The 23478-nt window shown below is 41.5% G+C and overlaps 1 protein-coding gene across 5 annotated transcripts in view; it reads right to left on the bottom strand.

The window, feature by feature from the left end:
* ERG (ETS transcription factor ERG) overlaps positions 1-23478 on the bottom strand; it is a 145738-nt gene that overhangs the window by 20761 nt on the left and 101499 nt on the right. For all 5 annotated transcript variants that reach the window (XM_054166008.1, XM_054166010.1, XM_054166007.1 and 2 more), the window contains one exon: positions 12966-13183. In XM_054166008.1, the coding sequence (XP_054021983.1) occupies positions 12966-13183 (218 nt within the window). The remainder of the gene's footprint in view (positions 1-12965; positions 13184-23478) is intronic.

Genomic DNA, 23478 nt, shown 5'->3' with positions numbered 1-23478 from the left:
TTTTCTGTGAAAGGGAGCTTGGGGTACAGGGACATCAAAGTTTTGCTGAAATATCACATCAGTTATTAGCCCACACCACTTCTATGGGCAATCATGTATTAAAAACACTCTTGTAAACATTGAACAGTACATAATGTGAAAGATGCTGTAGTAGCACAGAGCTTTTGGCAACCTGACAGGGCTTCTGAGCTGGTTTTCTGATATGAATATAAACAGATGGGGGTGGGGAAGAAGACCATAAATAAGCCATAACTTTTCATTATACTCCAGAAGCAGATGGCTAAGGGTTTTGTCCTGTTAGGTTACTGGGTGGACAAGCAAATCAGTATATATTCTAAGACCATGTTAACTTCAAGCACATAAGCAGCAGCATGGGAGCTAAAAGGACTGCTCAGGTACTTCAAATTGAGCATGTGCTTATGCATACAACTGAACCAAGACTTAATTCAAATGGCTGGAATGAACTTCTACGGTATATGAAAACAAAACTGAAAATGCAAGCAGACAGTAGAAAATGGTAATTTTAGTGTCCAGAACAAGAGAGTGATTGTCTGCACAAGCTTTTTTTTTAGAATTTTCTGTGAGTCTGCTTTATTTCTGAACCGCCAGGGGAGCAGGAGCAGTGGAAAAGCAGCTTTCAGAACGTGTGCCCAGTGTAAAGGGTGCAGCTTTGCAGTGATTCATCCTTAGCTCCAGGTCTGAAATGAAACACAAGATGTTTTTCTTCACAGCTGCATGTTATTTTTACCCTTTGTAAATACACTCTGTTACACCTGGAATTTAAAAATAAACAAGTAAGTAAATAGATTGGAAAGACTATAGTTATGCAACACCAGAGCGCTTTGTCCAGTCCTGAGCTGATTCAGGTCTGATTGCTGATAAATATCTGTTGAAGAAAGTATTTCTCCACAGGTCCTTAAGCCTTAGAATCAAGCTGATTTGATAGCTAAATTCAGCACCCTCTCTAACTGAAAGGGATTGGAGTTTTGACAACCATTGACTACGATGAAAGCAGATATAGGTTCATACATAAGTGTATGGATATAAATTCATAAATAAGTATATGAAGCACATTTTTACCTCTGCACTGTGCCATTATTTTCCCCCATGTGACATAAAACACCTATGTTGTGTTAAAATGCAAAGCACTGATTAGGAATCAGCAAAACCTTACATGACCTCTTTGACATTCCTATAATATAAACCCCTCTACTTAATATTTCTGAATTTCAGAGGGAAATAAGTAAGAATATCTACTTATCTTAAAAAGTTTATTTAATAACCACACCTTGGGCAGCTTTCTTACAAAGACTACTTATAGAAAAGGAGTCACAAGAGAGTAGAGTAGTGTACAGATGTCTTTGAAGAGTTTTTCATGCATGATTCCCATCCAGCCCATGGCTGGTCAGGTCAGAGAATATGCTGAGCTACCAAGATATTTTATTCTGTGAGGCTCTGTGAGGTGAACAAACCATGACACTGTCCTACAGGATACAGATTTCTCACCTCACATCTCCCATTTCATATTGCCAATGATAGGAGAAAAGAGAATGGTGCCATCAGGACCGAGATGACCCCTCCCTGTCCTTATATACAAGGGGAAGAGCTCTGCAATGCCAGCTCTCTTTGAGAGTTTGTGCCAAAATAGGCAAATGTGTATCTAGCCAAAATCACATCCTATAAAGGTCAGCTCATACCAAGTGTATTGCAAAGCATGCTCAGGCTCATCTCCATTCACTGCAACAACTCAAGCTGTAGTGAATTTGGTCAGTGCTTCCTCCCTGTAAAATGGTTTGACACTGAAAAAGTGACACATGACGAAAAACCACAGAACTTTCTTCAAATATCCAACTTTAAGGTACACTACTGTTTCGCAGAGCACATCTGATGTGCTTTAGTCCACAGCCTCTCTTCAAAGGGTTACACAGCAGGAGTGATGAACTTTCTTCCTTGCCCCTCTCTACACCTCTTCCTCTTCATGAATGAGTAGGCTTCACAACTGCTGAGACCTGCTGCAGCTGTGACATGAAAAGAGGGGTCCTGCAGATTCCTCTTTGGGTTCCCCTTTGGCAGCAATCACTGGGGACAGCTTGATTCTCCCTGGTGAAGAGTTTGCGATTCCCAGCCACTGGACCAGGAGTGTGATTGCTCCAGCAGCTTTACAGAGCCCCAGGGGCTACTCCCCTGGCACCAGTGGTGATCCCCCTGGGTGTTACATAAAACTGAAAAGTGCTTTCAGTGGTGCTATCATAGGCCCAAACACTTGCTTTGACAGTTTGGTTTTCAACACTCATTGCCTAGCACCACAGCTGAAGGTGACTACCTGGCTTATTCTGTGCATACACCAGGCCTAGCTCTGCAAGTGCACTAAGCCCTCTGCTCCTGTGCAGGCACCTGCCCTTAAATCTGCTGCATGAGCACCATCACACTTAAGGTGCTGAAAAGAGAACAGAGGTTTTATTTTTCCTCCCAAGGCTTCTTGTGAAAGCAGTGCAAAATTCCTTGAAGAGGGCTCCAGCATAACAGAGCCATTAAAATGTCAGAAAATGCACACAGCCAACATATCCCTGGGGTGCTCAGACAGGCTCTCACACAACTGCTTAGTGAACCAGGCTGGGGAGTTGCTTCCCCAGAAAGTACACAAAAAAAAGTAAATAAATGAGTGGGTTACTCAGTGCTCAGCTATAACCTGAGACACTCCCCCACCCACATAGGGCAGCTGTGTGAGGGCAATGCTCACCCACAGGAAAGGAGAGAGCCAGAGTGGCAGTGAGCTGCCAAGGTCTATGGAAGGGAGGGAAGTCCCTTGGGACCTGTGCTGGCAGCTAAAGCTGGCTTAAGCTGATGCTGAAGTCATGGTGACAGTCTGTTTATCTTTGCCATGAGGTGAGTATTAAAAGCAGTCCAAAGGCAAGGCAAGACAAGGCAAAGTGAAGGAAAAAGAAAATAAAAGAAAAAAGAGAGGAGAGGTTCAGAGGAGAGGTTCAGAGAGGTTTGGAGAGGAGAGGGAAAAGGAAAAAAGGGAAAGTTAAAAAAGGAAAAGGAAAAAAGGAAAAGGAAAAACACAAAACTGAAGTCTTCCCTGGGCACTGCTCCATGTGGGACAAATGAAGGAGTAATAAAAATGGTCTTCAACAGCCACAACGGATATGGGGCAGCCCCATGATAATACATCCCTACAGCACCAAAACCAGGGGCAGGAACCACTGTATGGGGTACCCCGGGTTCTGTAGGTCCTCAGGGTTGCACGGGACCAGCCTTGGGGCTGCTCAGAAAAGCCCTAGTGTGACACATAGAGGTGCCTTGAGTTGTTTTCTCCAGTGAAAGAAGAAAGCAAATATCTCATGCAACGAGCAACATTGTTGGCTTTCTGTAAGGAAAACAGAAAATGCTTTTTTATTGAGTTGTGCATGAGCAGCTGTTCATTTTCAATCAAACAATAATTTTTGGTAATTGAAACAATCTTTTTTTTCCCCCTTTTCCTCTTTTGCTTAACTTTCCATGGCTATCTTGCAGTTTACAGCTGCTTCAAGCCTTAAGGCCATCACGGCAAATTAAGGCAGTCAGCGTCTGGCTCACTAGAGGCCAGTCAAGCTATAAATATTACCAGCCTGGCTCTTTGTGCTCACAGTGTGGGGAAACAGCTGGTTTAAGTTTGACTGCACGTTGTCATTTCTCCATTAGTGCAAACACTTCAATATTTCTTATGTGTGAGGTTGGAGTGAAGAAAGGGAAAGAAGGGAAGGGGGTCACTAAAAGCCAAAGCTAAGGAATGATGTTCTGTATATACATAATTTACAATTAGATTGCTGCCTGGGAGAAGGCTGAAGTCTAACATGGTGATAGCTAGGCCAAAGCCACAACAACTTCCCAGTTGGCCTATAACTTTCAGGACCTATTTTCTCTTGTTTTTCTTTTATTATTTTTATAGAAATTCTATTATAATGGTAATGGATTACATTTCTCAAATTTTATTTCATTTCAAGAACTTGTAAGACTGTTGTATTTGTGGTTTCATAAAATATGAAATGCTGGGAGACAGAGCCCTTCCCAAACCACACATGCCTTCTTTTGTGGGCAGGGATCATATAGGAAGTTAGCAAAGAACAGCATCCTAGGCAAAAACAGAAGTAGATCTTGTATGGAAATTGTAATTCCCAGTGTCTATGGAATGTCTGATGATTTTTGTGATTAGTATTACAGGGCTGTGAAGCTGATGGGTGTGCAATGGCAAAGCCAATAATCAGTCACTTTTCTTTTTCATACTCACCTTCTGCTTTGTCTAAAATTGCTATTCCCAAACACTAACCACCAAACACCACCATCAATATGCCCCTGATCAAAAAAAAAAACACCTACTAATGAGGAGGAAGAGAGGAAGTCTTATCTCCAAAGGAGCTGGGTCAGAGACAATCTACCTACTGACAGCGTATGTGTTGTGCTAGACCAGGGGACCACCAAAACCACTGGCTCTAAATGCTCTAGACACAGTAAATGCTGCACTGGAAATAAAGCAGTAATGGTAGAAATATTGACAAATAATGACAGTGATCATAACTCTTGTGGGGTCCTATGCTGTTATTTGAAGACTAATTTTATATTGCATTACTCATATTAAGGCTTTTTGTTGCTCAGCACTTCTGAAATTCTGGCTATCCTTATCCCCCTCTTAAACTCCTAAAACTAGGCACACCATTTAAGCATCAGTAGACAATCCAAAATGCAACCATGCCAGTTACGAATTAACCTATCACCCCAGAATGAAAAGCTTTCTTAGCTAGCACCTACCAGCCCTGCATCCTCTAAAATGCTGCAATAAGTAGCTGTCATAGTGGTGAGCTGCGTTTATTTTTTCTCCTTGGCAACATGTTTGCCTCAAGGACAGAGTCAAATCATGTGCACACATACACAGTAATGTTAAACTGGTGGCTTTTCAGAGCAAAGAGGAACTTCTTGAGGTAGCCATACATAAAGCCCTCCATGGAGAAGATCCTAAGTTTACACTTTTCCCAGTTTGGTAGGCAACCCCTCCATGAACCACCCAGTAAGTGAGAAAAAAACATTATCAGTGTGAGATGCTAACACCACATCTTTTTACCTAAAACTGTTAATTTACAGAGGCAGCTCCAAGAAGTGCATCAAGGAAGTCATCCTCTTAAGACAGATCTTCCAGCTTTGCTGTGGACTGATGTGTGGGCTGACTCAAGCCCTGTCAGAAACCACAGAGAAAGTCCCATTGGCTGCCATAGGGTTTGGACCACACTTGTTTAGTCTGAGCTGAGGTTTACCAAGAATACCAGGGTTGCCTACTGGTGGTACACCACCAGATGTGGAAGGGATGGCACTGAGCCTCAGCCACAGGGTTGTGCTCCAGCAATGGAAAAAGCTATGCCCTTGAAAAACAAGTGATGTCAGGGTGACTACTGCAGACCAACTTTGGCTCTTCACATGCTGGAAGCAAGCAAGGTGTGTAGATGCTCTAACTAGATCCACCAGTTATCATACCAAACACTGAAGGAAAATGTAGAGTTGGCTTATCTAGCTTAAAGCACACCAGCATGTATCTTAGCAGCATGATGGTCCTCTTGTGGGGCAGCAATACAGAGCTCCATATAGATGAATGCACCCTGCTGAGTGGCTGGGCACATCAGCTGGTATATGGCTAGACTGTGCAAGGTACCTCAAGTGCTACCCACTCGAATATGCTGGTTTGTATAGCACTAAGTAGTTCCCACTTAGAATACTTTCCATCAAAGGGAAAATAACAACAAAACCAAAACCAAACAAAAAGCAAACAAACAACAAAACCCACAAACAAAACCCCAAACACAAATAAACAAACAACAACAAAAGAAATAACTTGAGGTCACTTTGGACTCTAAAAAGTCCTCCTGTGCATCAGATGAACACAGAGGCTCTTTGATGAAGATTTAGAACAGTAGCATGTAAAGAATGGTATTCCCCAAAAGAGCCAGCAAAAAAGATATATTAAGTGGTAATTTCATTCTCAAGTGGTTTTCAAGCAACAACTGGTAGCACTTAAATCAACATTTTGCACATGATTAAATCTTAATGACAACTAATTATTTCTGGTGTTTCTTTAAAACTTCTGAATCAGCCAAGCTAACTTTAGGAATGCTTTTTCAATGAAATCATCTTACTGCTCATGGCAAGTGAAAATTATCTGTGGCCTGAATCAGGCTCTGTGTTCCCCTTCAGAGTTCCTTGAAAAGATGGATTGCCTACCAGTAAATGCAGTTCTTCCAAGCTACCTTTGTATAGTCCCACCCATGGGCATGATGGAGTCTCGCTGAGCAAGCCACAGATTCAAATGTTGTTTAAGCAGCTCCTAGGGCCTCATGGGAGCATTTTCACAGCAGTGAATTTCACCCTAAATGCATAACTTGAATTGCATTCATTCTTTGTAATAGACTTGGCTTATACTTAATTTGATAAAATATGTAAAGAGCAATAAACAGAAAAGTAAGCAACAGTATGACACATGCAATCTTCAGATTTATATTATGGTGCCTTACTATAACAGGGTGAATCTTCTGGTCTGACTCAAGAGAACTAAATAGCCCAAAATTATGTTATTGCTTTCAGGTGAAAGATTGACTATACAGTGGCACAAAGCTTCTCATTTGATTTATGTATCTGGAAGAAATAGAATGGCTGTGCCAACAAAATGCATTTGAAAAAACTCAATTTGATACTGCCTATACCAGTCTGCATTATATATGCAACAACAGCTAAGTAAATGACAGCTTTAATTTAAACTTTTCTTGCTTTATTTAATTTAAGACAGGCCCTTAGGCTATGTTTTCTGGAGCTGTGCAGCAGGGTTTAGCTTTAAAAATACTGCTATTGTTTAACAAAAACATGTATCTAATCCCTCTGCAGCACACTGGAAAAAAGACCCAAACCTTTCATTTCATTCTAGTGTTATTTCTTAAGTATTCACAGGAATGCCCATTCTGAGACTGTTGTTTTGAGATTTAATGAAGTGCAATTACAGCCAAAGTATATCTGGGGAAAGTCCTAGCTGAATGAGTTAATTTCTTCTTTGAGTGGGTACTTAATTGTTGATACGTAAAGGGTTCAGTATGCTCCTAAAATTTTATACCCCCCTTAAAGATGACAGAATATATGGCCAGGAAGCAGTATAACACAGTGAGAAGGGAGAGGTAGACAGTAAAATACTGTAATGCTAACTATTCTCTGGTTACCACTTGGAGCGGTCAGGCACCATGTTTGCATCCTCTTTACACCATATTATTCAAACCCAGGCTCCCACATAGGAAGAAGACTACAGAGGATACTCTGGAGATCCTAGAAGTAGCACTTCTGTGCCTCTGCAATGTGGCGAAGGTACTTTAGACTCCTTTGGGACAAGGCAGATTTAAAACTGGGTGTAAACAGAGCAAGTAGTTTTACTGAAAATGAAAAGCAGTTCCAAGCTCTCTAGCTACTGCATGTGTTAATTCTTAACATATGAAGCATTATTAAGAACTGAGCGTTTTGTTTAAGGAAATAAATCTATGGCCTGCAAATGAGCAGGGTGGGGAAGGAATCTGCAGAGAAGTAATTGCACACTAACCTACAGAGTGGCAGGGCACCACTAATCTGCACAAACAAAGCCTGGTCAATGTTCTGTATGTGATGAATAGCAGATAATCTGTCAGGAAAGCAGTGAAACACCAACATTCAAATGGCAAAGGCCTAGCGGGACTTGAGGAAGGAACAAACAGTTTTCAGATTTGTAGGAGATGCACCTATGCAATCCTGTTGTCAGTATCAAACAGCATCATATCAGAATATTTGATATGAATATTTAGGCATAATTTGTTACTGATAAATAATTTCATTTTATGCAAGGCTTGAGAGATACACACTTTTTTTCTACAGCTGACATGGATATCACACACTAGGAAGTATTCAAATTCCTGAAGTATAATAAGATCTGCATATTGCATACATGTGTGTGTGTAATTTGGGGGAAAAAATAGATTTTTTAAAAATTCTGTCAATTTTTTTGGTAGTCTGTAATTGTTTTATTTTGTTTTGTTTACTTTTCAGCATGACCTGCCTCAGAAATTGCAGTGAAGTATGAATTTGCCTTGTTGTTTCCAGGTGGCAACGCTGCGTTTCTCCATTAATAAGGGAAGCTAATTAGACTAATGAATGAAACTCTGCCTCCACTGCTCCAAGCTATTTTTAATTAAATATAGAAACAACTACATTTCTTCCCATTATATTCTCAGCCAAAAATGTGCCCTTCAGAAAACCAGCATTCTGCTCAAAAACCACTTTTGTGTTTGGAGCACTAAGTTGTACAGTCTCTTCCCAGCAGCATCGCCCACGTGCCAGCTCACACACATTGGGAAAGAACAGCCACCGCTCAGCTGTTCATTTTAAAACTAAGAACTTAGTCCTCATGTGCTGCTGCTCAGTGGATCTGCACTAAAATCCAAGTGATGGAGTAGGTAGACATAATGCTGTGGTGTTTTGTTTTTTTTTAAGAGAAGAGGAACATCTAATTGCTTCTTTTCATCTCTTTGCTTCTGTAATGGTGGCAGTGGTGGTCAGGATGGTGCAAAAGTTTGTGACGTTCTAGATGCCTTGGTAACTCCTGGGTGTGACACAGGAGTTACCAAGGAGTTTAAACAATTAACAGTTCTGCTGGAAAAATAGGAATCAAAATTATGCCTCATGACTAATCAAGAAAAAAAAATGATTCAAAGACAATCCCACAACGCTCAGTTTACACATAAGCAGATGCTTATTCCAGTAGTAACAGTGCAGATCATGTGCACAAACATTTTATGCAGATAGTGCAAAGATCAGGCTACCCTTGAAGGAAAGGCAATTAGCTCTCTTTGAAACGGGCAACTCAGGCAATCTAAATCAGTAGCCAGTTCCTGCCCTTTAATAGTACAGATATCCCAAGTGCCACCCTAAGTAATTCAGTGCATACATACTAACAGAGATAGCATAAATGAAGGAGAATTGACAGGTGTTATGAAGATACATCAAAATAGCCTGTTCAGGGCTTCTGAATGCTTACTGATCCCTGGAAAGTATTTTGAGTTCATATATATAAGGTGAACACACTTTAGACTGGGGCAATAGAGACAGCAAGCTCCCCACCCAGAGTTCATGCCTCCAGCCAGTCAGGCTGGCAGGTAGGCAGCAACATGTGAACTGCAGGTTCAGGAGAGAGACAGGAGCCTAACTCAAGCTCTGCAGCTAGGATGCTCTAGTCTGCTGGCTGTGCTGTGGCTGTCCACTCCCTGGGCTGCTTCTGTTTTGATCCAGTAATGGCACAGACCTCAGGAGAGAAGCATGGGCACTGAGCATAGGATCTCTCCCAGCTGCACACCCAAACAGACATCCATCCACAACACCACCTTCAGGCCTCTCTGGATAGGGTTCATCTACCTTCCTTCATCTACGATAGCAGAGATGCCTTGTGGTGCCTCGGTCCTCCCTGGATCAAGCCAGCCCCTACAGAAGTCAGGTGCTCTAGTTCCTGGATATGTGTGTGGTCCCAGATCAGAGCTCCTTCCAGTTTCTACTGGTTTAGGGCATGCTTGTGTGTTTCAGTACATTTTCTACACTTTGCTCTCACTCACAGGCTATACAGTTTTGGCTGGAGACCCAATTCAGCCAATCTGACTATGGGCACACATTTTGGTCTTGCTAAGTGTGGCAGTTTGAGGCTAATGCCTAGGAAATTTTCCACAGATTGAGCAGAAAGTGGTAGAATGTAAATGAATTACCAGTGGATGCAAAAGAAAAATAATAATAAAGTCTAAATAATCCCATTGGTCTGATAACTGACATAAAGTTAGTTGTATAAGCTAACTTTCCCCTTTTTGCCTTCTTTGCTCTAGCTGATACAAGCTGGTTGCTCCTGCTGGCTTGCTCACCTTGGCTGCATTCTTGTTGTGGCTACATACTAACAAACTACTCTTTGCTTTTCTCCCCTCTTTTCTTTTTTCCCTTGTACAAGGGGGAAGGGGACAGAGAGGAGGAAGCTATTGGTAGCCCCCCGGTTTTGTCCAGAGGGGTTCTTGTGTTGTTTATAAATTGTAAATATTGTCTACTTTGTACATATTAATTACATTTCATATTTCTAGATTGCAGTTTTGTTTGCAAATACTGCTTCATTTGCTTCCAACTGGGCTAGTCTGGCAATTGTATTTTGGGGGTTAATTCTCTCAAATTAGTTGGGGGAGGCAATTTCAACCCACCACACTAAGGGTCCTAACTTCCTAAATTGGAGTATAATCCTTACCAGGGTTGCTAACACGGATTAGAAAGGACAAGGCTTCAGCTAATAAAAGATGCTATTACTGCCCACGGTTTTGCCCTTAAACCATCACAGCAAGAGCCAAATATCTGTAATTCACAAACAGGATAGTTACATGTTTCAGGAATCCAAGACAGCAGATTCAGGATTCTGTGACTGAGCAACAATGCCAAATGATCTGTATCACCTAGAGTCTTCCTTAAGATCCAGAAGCATGTTTCAATATGAATGTGTGTATGACTGACTTTAGCTGCAATAACATTTCAAATATAGTAACATTACAAATTATTATCACTATTCTCAGCATCAGTTAACAGTAATTATCTTCTCTTATGGTTTTTACATTGACAAGACCTGTAATCAGGTCTCTTATGGAAACCTCAGCATAAATACTTAGAGGTAATTTTAAGAAGCAGGTGAAAATGCTTTTGAATCAATACTCCATTTGTGATTCTATCCATCCATTTTCTCAGCACAAAAAAGAAAAACCACTGCACTGAAATTGATTGTGATTAAGTTCTGAATGAGCTGGCTTACAAGAAGACTTCCACTAATCCTTTGTAAGCACACCTCACTGATTATTTCTACGTATCTCAAATTTTGGACTATTCACTGGAAATTCTTATTTGACTTCAGCACAATTTGCATTTTTGCCAGTGAAAAGTGTGGATGTGACCAGCTGCCAAATCACTTCGCTCGCCTTGTGGTGCTCATCACATCAGTACACCAAGTCTGAACAGTAACCACAGTGCCCAGAGTTGAGATTTTTCTAAACTACTGATGTTGGGAGATAGGATTAGTAGGCAGGTGTTTGGGAGAGAGAGATGTGAATACCAGTCCTCACCACTACGTCACTAACAATCGTGAGCGACCGATTCTCTGGACCTCTGCCCTTCAGCAACACCAAAGGAAAACTGTTTTGACAGTCAGGCATTTTAAACAGGAAAGCACTTGTTTGGATAATTTCCTTAAAAAAAAAAAAAAAAGGGAAAAAAAAAGTTCATTGTGCTTTTTCAGGTGGAATAAATCCCATAGAGTGCTCCAATGCTTGGGAGAGCTACCAGTCAGTATCCACAAATCCGTTGCATTACTCTTCAGAATAGAATAGAATAGAATAGAATAGAATAGAATAGAATTGAATTGAATTGAATTGAATTAACCAGGTTGGAAGAGACCTTTGAGATCATCAAGTCCAACCTATCATCCAATGTTATCTAATCAACTAAACCATGGCACCAAGCACCTCATCAAGTCTCTTCCTAAACACCTCTACTGATGGTGACTCCACCACCTCCCTGGGCAGCACATTCCAATGGGCAATCACTCTTTCTATGAAAAACTTCTTCCTAACATCCAGCCTAAACCTCCTGGCGCAGCTTGAGACTGTGTCCACTTGTTCTGGTGCTGGTTGCCTGAGAGAAGACACCAACTCCCACCTGTCTACAACCTCCCTTCAGGTAGTTGTAGTGAGCAGTAAGGTCTCCCCTGAGCCTCCTCTTCTCCAGGCTAAGCAACCCCAGCTCCCTCAGCCTCTCCTCATAGGACTTGTTCTCCAAACCCCTCATCAACTTTGTTGCCCTTCTCTGGACACCTTCCAGCAACTCAACATCTTTCCTAAGCTGAGGGCCCCAGAACTGGACACAGTACTCAAGGTGTGACCTAACCAGTGCTATGTACAGGGGCAGAATGACCTCCCTGCTCCTGCTGGCCACATGCCATTGGCCTTCTTGGCCACCTGGGCACACTGCTGGCTCATGTTCAGCTTACTATCTACCAGTACCCCAGGTGCCTTTCTGCCTTGCCACTCTCCAGCCACTCTGACCCCATCCTATAGCACTGCATGAGGTTGTTACGGCTTTCAGCTTAATTGATACTGTTCTCCTTCATAGTGACATTCATAGAAAAAGTCCCAAGCCAACAATTAATGCACTGACATGCTATGGCTACTGCCTGTTGAGCTGAGTAATTTCTTTTCATGTTCCTTTCTACTCCCCTGCTTGCCTCCATAACTACACTGTTTCTACAGTGTGAGCTCTTAAATCCAACTCAACAGCTACACTTTTTGGCAGTATGTTTAGAGTAAATACATAGAGTAAATACAAAACTAAAGATCAATAGTTCACTTGCTTTGCCATTACAAGAATTTAATTCCTGTGCTTTTCTGTTTGGTTATATTTAGAGCAAAGGCAACTGTCCAAATTACCGTATTTCAACAATGTCCATTCAGTGTTAGCTCATATATACCACACCCTTAGATGGATCAATGGGGCTGCCCCAGACTACATCAAACTCATATTTTGCTAGCTTTAATATATGTTGCTAGCTTTAATGTATATTCTCTTGTCTAGCATGCAATGTAAGTTCATATCCAGAACACCACAGCCAAAGGAAACACAGAAAGGTACTGCACAAGCACAAGAGAAGACTGTGCCCATTGCACCATTTGAGACCCATTGGAACACCTGAACAGCGCTGGCAGGTGTGACCTACGATGTATGGAAGATCTGAAGGCTTCTGTGGCAGCAGCTGGTGGCCAGGTGCAATATAGCGAAGCATCTAAAATGATGCTAGATTAACAGATTTAGACAACTGAGCTATAATCATCACAAGAAAAAGTGTGCTTGAGCCACATCAACACTGGCCTTATTACCTTGACCCATTAACCTGGTTTGGGTTACACTCCATCTTGATGGTGACTCTGGCTGGAGGCTGCGATAACCAGTCTTGCTGGGGAACACGTGGACTCATCTTTGATGACTGCCCATATTCACTGGAGGAGGAGGCTGTCATTTCTGTCTTTGGAAGGTGGGGCGATCCGTAGGCACACTCGAACAATGACTGGTCTTCACTAACCACTGACAATGCTTCCTGTAAACCAGAGAAAAGAAGTCAGCATGACCAGGTTTCAGAGCAGGTATACCCTAAGGATATCCCCCAGGATAAAAAATGCTTGTCCATCTCAAGAGAAGACAAAAAGCTGGGCATTTACTTAAATGCTCATCACTTTTTAGGCACATCACCAGTGTCAGCGGAGGTGAGAACTTAGGATTCAAGAAGGGCCACCAGAATATGTTGGGAGGAGAACCTTGCCCCTGGGAAGATCCTTCCCACCAGCTGCTAAGAGGCACAAACACAGGGAATAGTGGCCAGGAGCTAGGAGGGAAGAGAGGGCACAGCACAGCAATGCTCAGGACTGGCACACCACGTAGGGATGTGGAGGGCTAGATCCACTGGGGCTGTAAGCAAGCTGCCATCGCTGCTTTAACTTCCCTTGCAAGGAGTGACTGAAAGCCAGCCCTTTCTGACTCACTGGGAGCTTCTCTTCCTTCCTCTGGGACTCAGTCCAAGTCCCTTTAGGACAGAGAGCCAAGACAAGCACAGGCACCCTGCTCTTTCTGCTAGCGTGCCTGCCACCAGCCCTCAGATGACACTAATGCCCACCAACCACCACTCTCTCTTGGGAACCCTTCCTGGCAGGCTGCCTGTCTGGGCATCCTGCTCTTGTGCTGCAGGAATGGCTTCCACAGTCGCCTTCCCTTACTGCAGCAACACTGAGTTTATGGTCCTTGAGGGTGGCAGGGCTCACCAGGCACCTCAATGGTCGGATGGCTGACATCAAGCTGGCTGATGAGGGTGTCAAGTCCACCCTTTCTCCCCACCATCATGCATTGGCATTGGCACCAAATCCTTCCCCATACTATCTGGAGATGGGTCATGGTGGTGCTTGGGCCTTGCTTGAGCTGAGGCTACCCAGCCATGGGAGACAGTCTAGGCTCCCACTCTCCTGCTAGCCCCCAGCGCAGCAGAGCCTTGAGGGAGCGACCTCTCCAAAAGCAACCTTCCAAAGGAAAGCCCCCTGTTACCAGGGGCTACTTAAGATGAACACAAGGCATAAGGGCATAAATGGACAGTAACCCAAGTCCCTCTTCCTGCCTGGCACTATGGCTTTGCCATGAAATAAAATGGAGCAGGGGTACAGACTACCACCTCCCTCTCGGCTATTTGGTCCCTGCCAGCAGCAAGTCCCAGCGCTAGGTAGGTGGAGGAATCTCAACAAGCAGCGCACCAGATGACAACAGCCATGGAGGTGGCCAGCTGGCAATAGCTGAAGGCATGGGGGCCAAGATGGGGGTGTGGAGAGGGTGTCTGAGTCAGATTTGGGGCAGGGTGCTCCCTGAGCAACCGCACCCTTGAGAAGCGGCATGCATGGGCCCACACTGCTGCCTGCCCTGCGGCTGATGGCTGACAATAAACCGCGTGGCCCTGTCCATAGAGGAGGATGCAGTGGAGAGAAAAAGGACAGAACTTCAGGAAACCAGGTGGCTGCCTGAAGGCTCCCACCTTCCCCAGCTGCTGGATGAGTGCTTTGCACAAGCTCCAGCAATCACATGCTGTCCTAAAAATCAGCTGTTGTATTTATTCATTTCAAGTGGGTATACATTTATCACTCTTTCTATTTGCCTGGTTCGTGAGGCCTCAGGGTGCACTTCATTACTATTCAAAGTCTTCTCTGAAACCACAAGGGCTAGAACATCACTTTCCTCTTATTACTTCTCATGAAAATTGAAATCATCCCTTAATCTCTGGACTTAAGGAATGTGATCTCAAGTAGCCCTCCAAATGCCATGAGACTCGTGATGGAATCAATAACACAAATGCTTCCCAGCAGAGGCCAGGATACAAAATTCAGACAGTGATCTGCACCATTTCATGACTGCTTTTCAGATGTCATTTTAGTGCAAAGGTCACTGCAGGCTATCGCCACTAGTATTAACTGCACTAGTATTAACCGCACAATTAGCACCCTTGCTTTGCATCTCACAACCTGTGCCCAGTAACTGAACTGCTGCCTCCTGGGTTTCTGGGGGTGTGAACATGCTTTTGTAAGACAGAAGAGATGTCAGAACAATGCTTCTCCTTTTTGCCATGCCTCTTAGACTTCTGTGGGTCACTGGCCTGATAAAAACTGCTGTGATGGTGGTCTGAAGCTTTTCTGAAGAATCGTTTCTGAAAAAGCCTGCAGATGGCTCTTGGTTTTCAAGGAGCTGTGGAGACAGATGATTGCTGGTCCCTTGCTCCCCAAAAGACTGTTCACTGGCTACACTGTTCTGAGAGTCAGCAGTGGGACTTGATGTGCTTGAATAGTAAAATAGCAGGGATCATATCACAAGAGCTAAAGAAAGAAAGTGTTACACTGGACAGAAAACAAAAAATTCTCAGCAGTCCATAAGAATTTTCCTGACAAGGCAATCACAATGCATCCCATGCCTGGAACTAGTTGCTGCACAGTTCCCTCTTTTCTGCCCAACTGTAGATCTAATGCATGAGCCAAAAAACACGTAATGAATTTTGGAAGAGCAAGCTCCAGTAAACCAGTAAATACATGGAAGTGTGAATTACATAAAAGAAACCTGATAAAAGACTGCAAATACACCAGACAATTATTTTGCTGTGTTAACCATTTACTAACAGATCTTTCCAAAAGAGGCATCAAACACTGTATAATGAATACTTCTCATCCACCCGCATGCAAGTGAAACAAAGCAAATTTATTCTGGTTCCTATGAAACTTGACTCCACCTAATGAAAGTTAAATCATTAATACTCAGGGTTAAGTACAAATGTAAACAAAAGAAATTGTGGTTTTGCTATTTATTGGCACTACTAATGGCAGTAAATACTGCTGGTACTATGGATGCCTATTATGTGGCACAAAGAGGGAAAGTGCATGTATTTTAGCTTCCTGATGGGGGACAGCAAATGCTGGAAATATGAGCCAATTAATGAAGGTTGTGTGAAAAACTGAAATAACTATGGCAAAAACAAGATAAACATAAATGAACCTGAAAGACAGACTCAGACATCTCATTTCAGGGAAGAATGCCCAGTTCCTAAGGGACAAAAAAGGTTCAAAGCTACAGTTTTGCTCTGATTTAACAGCAGACACTCATCTGCACTCCATCCCGCTAGTCATCAGTGAGTGCACGCTGAAAGGTCTGTGAAGGCTCTGTAGGAATTACTGAGTTTCTGCCAACTTTGCACACTGTTGGGTTGGACCTTATGTGGAAGGCTTATTAAAGTGTACTCTATGATAGACAGTATCTCTGACATTTTACTGAGCCCTCACTGATATTTGCTGGCCTGTCTCGAAGGACAGCGGGACATGTATCACCCCTCCCTTGAGCACATTACAAAAGCTGAATTGGCCATCTAAGCTTCTGCATAGTTTTGAGGAGTCAGCATAACTACAGAAAATAGTCTAAACTACAATTATCATTACTTCCTCTTTAACTATCTTCTCTCTCCTCTTGCACATAAGCAAGATTGAGGCTTTGGCTTGGGAAACATGGAATCTACATTTAGTATCTGTCAGCCAGGACTCAGGATGTCATACTGACTTGTCCCCTCTCCTTCAAATGTAGCCAGGACCATCGATGTCCATATGCCAGAAATCACTACAGGTGGTATTTGTGCTGCTTGCATACCTACACACAGAGGAAAAGGTTTCCTGCAACACACAAGTGGGAAGTGTGTGTCCACGGTTGGCAACTGCCGCCTGCCTCCTCTCAGTGATCTTAAAAGGCGAGGATTTCTGGCCCAGGCTTTACTGAATCCACTGACCTTGCAAGACATAGTGATGCTGAAAATCAGCGCTCATACAAACTGATATGACCTCATATGAAACTCACACTGTGGGAAAGCATAGAAACAGCATCAAAAAAGATGAAGACTTTCTCAACTGTACAAGAATGTCTGATAACAGGCATAATTTGATATCCCAAAACCAGATAGAAAAATGTCCTTCATCTGCTCCTTGCATGCATCATTTCATCTTGTATTTCCTTGATTTCTGTTTGCTAATTAAAGCCTTCAAACCATAGCCCTACATAAGCTGTGGAAGGAAGGTTATAACAGCAAACTCCTGTACTGAACAGTTGACAGAAAGCTATATGGATATTTCCTTCTTAAATACAAGGATTAAAAAAAGAAAATGTGCTTTCTGCCACAATTCTAAATACAAGCTCCTGGACAAAATGTAATAAAAAAATTATCATGAAAAATAGCTGCATGATCTGGCCACATATAAACATAGACAAAACTATTAATACTGACAATGTCTGGACAGTTCTGTTTCTAGGAAATACTTTTTATTACTCCCTTACATGCTAATCTTTTTGTCTCATCCATATTAATGCTCTTTCTGGAGCAGTTTGGCAATAGCAAGTAGTACGTAGGACAAAGCAAGGTAAAAACTAATAAATGTTATAAAATAGATGCATTATAATGTTCCTTTAAATCTTGCCAAGTTTTGTACCTCTGTGGTAATAATTTTAGTAGTGGGTATGTCATCTTCCTGGATTTCACATAACAATAACATATTATCATGGCATCTCAGAAATGAAGCTTTTCATTTCTAGTAAACAGTGTCTTGAGTAACGCAATACGAAGCAAACAACTCGTGCTGCAGTGCTGCAGTGGCAGGTGAGAAAGGTCTTTCATGCAAGTCTAAGAAGTAGGTCTGTTGGCAATAATATCTGAAGTCCATACTGGACACAGATACTCTTTATTTCATCTTCCTTTCTTCACATACTTCCTCTCATGCCATCACCATCAAAACATAAAACTGTGTTCCTTCATTAAGCTCTTTTGTACTATGCAAAACCCAGCTTCTCACTGGAACTTCCCTTATTAATGATCAAAGAACAAAATGTCTTCTTTATTTGGTTTTGACTTCTACTTCACTCATGAGTTTAAAACAAAAAACAGCAAAAAAACCAACAAAAAACCCAACAGACTGACAAATCTGTAGAACAATAGGTTCAGCAACGCCTTAAAAGCAAGCACAGAGTCATCAGGACAAAGGTATTTACTTAATCAAATGCAAGATTACTTGGCCTAGAAACATTAAGTTACAGGAAATGTGGCTGAAGTAGTTCCCATCATGAGAAGTATATGCAAGCTGACCTGTCCTTTGTATGCAATGTCAGGAACCAAGGACAAAGACTTTTTTGCCTAAAGTTTGATCAAACTTAACAAATGGTTAGAGAAGACAATAAGGTGTGCAGTTGTCTGGCATAATTTGCTTGGGCTAAGAGTTACTGAGGAAAGAATACTGCAGGAAGAATTTTAAAAGACTTTGGAGAACACTCTAACCTGGTGATGTTTTTTCTCATGTGAATTCTGATTAGGGAACATGCCGGTCTGTGTGTAAAATGCATGTGTGCTGTGCCTCCATGTCATCAACCCAGCTTCCACTTTGGACTTCACATAATTTCTATTCATTTGCACAGCAGTTTGATTGAATCATGCTTCTAAATAGTACGCTTGTTGTATGTGCGTGGATATATCACCCAGAATCACAGGATCAAACAGGTTGGAAAAGACCTCAGAGATCATCAAGTCCAACCTATTACCTCACACCTAACACCTCCTGACAACTAAACCATGGCTTCAAGTGCCACATCCAATCTTTTCTTTGAACACCTTCAGGGATGGTGACTCCACCACCTCCCTGGGTAGCACATTCCATGGGCATACATATGTCTCAAAACATTCATCTCTTGTTTTCTTTCATTTCTTCAAATATCTTTATGTTTTATCGCTTAAGCCATGTAACAGAAAAAGTTTAGTAGATCTTTTTCTATTCCTATTGGTTCTCCAAAATCTATCAAGTGATTTGCTGCTTAAAAAAAAATAATTTTTTTGGAAGGACTTTGAAAGTCAAGAGCTTACTGGCCAGCACTGCCAGAATTCTAGCAGACAATAGCATACCAGTATGATGGCCACAAACCAGTAAGACACCAGGCAAGAACTACACATAAAGAGGAGGATGTCCGAAGCGACACAAATAAAGCAACAACCCCCACTGCATGTTAATCAATGCTGCAGACAGTAAAATGTATTTATTGGTTTTATTTATGTGGAGTCAGCACTCCAACACTGCAAAATAGACCTATTACCCTTGACTATGAGGGACTTGTAATAACATTGCAATGGAGAACTTTCAATTAGCTTTGCCCTCTGCCACTGCATTTATATAATCTATTATTTGATACCAGTTTGATGATATTTCTTCTCATTAATGTAAACAACTTTTACTTCTTCTCAAATCTGGTTTCACAATAACATTCTAAGAACAAGCTCAGACCTCCCTATACATCCACATTTTATGCAGACATAGGCCGTTTCCTATCACTTGCTGGATGTCTACAGCTGGTCAGAAAAATTAAGCCATATTGGGACTTATTTTCATTTTAAATTGGAAAAAGCAAGAAAAGCTGGTATATGAAAACTTTCACCAAACCATTTGTTAAAAGGGTGAATTGCAATGCACCAACATGTGTTTTGCAGGTGTTAGAACATCTTAATAAAGAGTTACATTTGGAGAGGACCTGTATTTTCTGAGGGAAGCCTGTTCTAATTAAGACTGTGCAATTAGCTCTATTATGTCTTTTTGCACTCAGTATCCTGTGTGTACTTGATAAACTTTCTTACTGAAGTTTTGTGCAATTGCATTATATACAATTATACCTAAAAGGCAGAGCAAGTGAAAGTGTGCAAGCACACAGTACGCACACACCTTGGTACAGCTGCTTCAGACTTCACCAAGCCACTCTTCTCACTTACTACTTTTCATTCTATTCTTCCTCAGACTGCATCTTCTGATGCTCTAGGAAGTTTGTTTATCTGGACTGAAAGCCTAATTTCAAACAGGCCAGGAATGTCATTTCCACGCTGGAACAGAAAGCACATGTGAGGCTGGACACCAGAACCTTGTAGAGCAGCAGGCAGTCTTCCAGCCTGCAACTCTACTCTGCTCTGCTCACGTCTGCAACAGGCATCACTGCACAATAAAGCAAGCTGTGGTTGAACTGCCTGAAGAGCTTCTAGTCTAAATTTGCAGTTCAGCTTTAAAGCCAAGTCTTTGAGCCTTGAATTCATTGCATCCAGCAATAATCAGTGAAAGAATAGACAGATGATTGATATTTTAGCGTTGCTATCGCTTATTAATCATGATGCTCTTACAAACTCTCTGCTGCCCATTTGCAAAAGAAGTTGTTTTGCAAGATATTTGGTATGGTGTGTGGAATGTACTGAAGAAGGTTACTACTTAAAATGCAGTCACCTGAGTCAGGAATTACAGCACACACATCTGGAATATGTTTTCCTACTAAATCTCTGAGTCTTGGATTCATTAGATCAGACAAAAATCCACATATTATATTCATGAGAGAGTTCAGGAACAACAAAAAGCCTTGGCAAGTACAAGATAGGAAAGACAGATGTTGTCCTCACCTCCACCCATGAGAGCTCAGCTAACATCTTCCTCCTATGCGCAAAGAGCACTTGGACAATCTGCGTTAATCCAAACACAGGCCCAGTGCTGCACTTATCTGGTATCTTCACCTCTTGCTGAGAAAAGTACAAAGGATGTTTGGAAGCAAAGAAGAGACACTGCTGCAGTCCCACTTGAAGAAAGGAGTAATCAAGCATCCATCAAAATGATGTTATGAAATTGCAGGCTAGATTAATTTCTGGGAAACAACAGCAGATGTTTAAGATATTCTCTTTGTGTAAGTCATTCTCCCAGTTTCACTAGGCCTAGTAATGTGAACAGAGGCCTCATGGTAAAGCCCAAAGGTTTAACATTTTGGTTCTTTATGAACAAATACAGAAACATTATAAATTCAAATGCTGACTGTGGTGTTTTATCATAATTTCTAACACGTACTCTGTCATTCCTGAAATGTAAGCAAACCCTATTTTTGCTCAAGATATGTTTGACATCTTCTTCCATCATAGAGTACTATTTGTAGCACAAAGAATTAAACTCCAGGTCAACAAGTGCTTCATAAAGTAAGAAAACATTGATATTTTACTATTTCAGATAGGGAAACTTAGTAAGAATTACTAAAAATGGGTCTTGCTTTATATCTCTATCATGCCAACTCCATGCTGTATCTGGGACTACCCTGTATCTCACACACTAAAATTATCCCACTGAGTAGAGCTGATGAACCACTAACTTCCAGAGACCACTAAGCATCCATGGGCATCTGATTTAAAGAGATGCCATTTCACAATCAATTGCTTCATCTGCAGTCTTCAGAGTCTGACAGTAAAACACAAATGAACAATTTAACCTTGGAGTTAATAAATGGAAATAAGAAACTCCTTCATACATGTCACATGCCCTGAACGCCATCAAAGCAATGCAGTGAACTTGTTCAAATACAGTGAGGAAAGCCTCCACCCTGTATCTACTTCAGTGCATGTTCAACTTCAAGAGGGGTATGTTTAGGAGCAACTCTGCCCATGCACAACTACTGAAGAACTGCATCAGGCTTCTGAATGAAAATGGACCTCAAAATTTGCAATTGTATCAAAACATCTGGGGAATAAAGCAGATAATCTAGTACTATATAGTGATGTGTCTGGTTCCACTTCTCCTGCTGCATGAAGAGAGCACTGCCAAACCACCTAAAGGCTGAGACAACAACAAGTTTTACTTACTACATCAGCAGCTCAGTGAAAAGGGTTAGATGGCTGCAGGGCTGGAGCAGCACAATGATCAGTTGGACTCAGAATACATATTCCTGAATGATTATGTCAACCTTAATTCATCAGTGGTAAAAAACAATGCAATTGTACTCTGCAGATTGTATATTGTATACACATTTTAAAAGAAAGTGTAAAATAAGCTTTGTATGCTTATTTTAGCACTTCCAACCTGTAACACTGAAGTTTGAAAGAACTGTTTTTTTCTCAGTCAATACAATAGACTTTTCTTCCTTTTCATCTTGACAGTATTGTACATTATGAACTTTGAAAGCTTGAAGGTTTTTCCTCCTTCATGCTTGGCCATTAACTTCTAGGGCATAAAAATGCCTAGAAAACTGGGAAAACTTGGATATTAAAGCTCCTTCTCATTTCTGCCCGAGCCCACAGCTAGCCTGTTGCTTCTACCTCCCTTTTTTAGAGTAAGACGTTATCAACCTGAAGGAGCAGCCAACCTTCTACTTTGTTAAAAAAAAAACCACATTTTTTTTCAGCAATCTTTCAAGCAAGGATTTATTCCATAAGACAGGTGGCAGGTTTGTAAATTGGCCTGCAGCCCAAAGAGAAGGGGACCGATGCTGCATGGCACACCTGCTTTGAACTTTTGCTAATAGATGAAAATAATATTGGGGAAAGAGCCTTGGAATTAAACCAGCTTCCCAAACCAAAACATCAATCACATCAGAGATGTACAATCCTACCCCTTCCATATTTCCTCTTAAAATTTTTGGCATCATGGGTAGCCCCGGCACTTTGAATGCGATGTCTTCAATAATTACCATATACTGTGATACTGTATAATTACCATATACTGTGATACTGTGATACTGTGATACCATGTGTTTAAGTTAGTCATCTGTCCATAACTAAAGGCTTTGCTCGAACCAGTACCTGCCCTGATACATTGGTTTTGGAAACCTTATTGAGAAAATTCCTAAAATAAAGATCATAGAATACAGAATCATAGAATCATATCACACATTTTTTTCCTCAAACTTATTCAAAAGATTTGTCCAGTGTTATCACAAGAAGGTAACATTTTCACCTCTTTTCCCTCTCACTTGGTTAAAACTACAAGATTATGTATTACTTTGTACATTAAGTTTAATATCTGTTAACTTCAGTGAGTTATGTATATGCTTGTATATGTAATTATAGATGCCCATTTTATATATGCACTTAAGCATATGTATACACACACATTTTGATATCATTTCATCCTCAATCTCCAAATAAATTTTAAAGTAAAAATCATTTAGGCACTTTTCTCTAAGGCATGCTATGTACCAAAGAGAAACTCATCAGCAAAGTGAAGACAAAGGTATAGGAAGGAATAAGGGGACCTTTACAACCACTGCACTGAGGAAAGAATTAAATAGAAGTGGTAAAACTCGAAGAGCATCAAAATAAGTTTCCTTTTCAATGAACCTTTATTTTTATGAATGCCTAATAGCATTGGGGAAATAACACTTGGATGATGGCCATGAACTCAACTCCTAGGTGACCCATCACTTCCTTCTAGTCCCTCTGCGTGTGGTGTCTGTGCACGTGCACACACATGTATGCACGGGTCATCGCTGTCTGGTTGGAAAGACTGTAGTTAG

The sequence above is a fragment of the Dryobates pubescens genome, chromosome 12 (genome assembly GCF_014839835.1).
Source record: "Dryobates pubescens isolate bDryPub1 chromosome 12, bDryPub1.pri, whole genome shotgun sequence".
In the NCBI taxonomy this organism is placed as follows: Eukaryota; Metazoa; Chordata; class Aves; order Piciformes; family Picidae; genus Dryobates; species Dryobates pubescens.
This window is presented reverse-complemented; position numbering and strand designations above follow the sequence as displayed.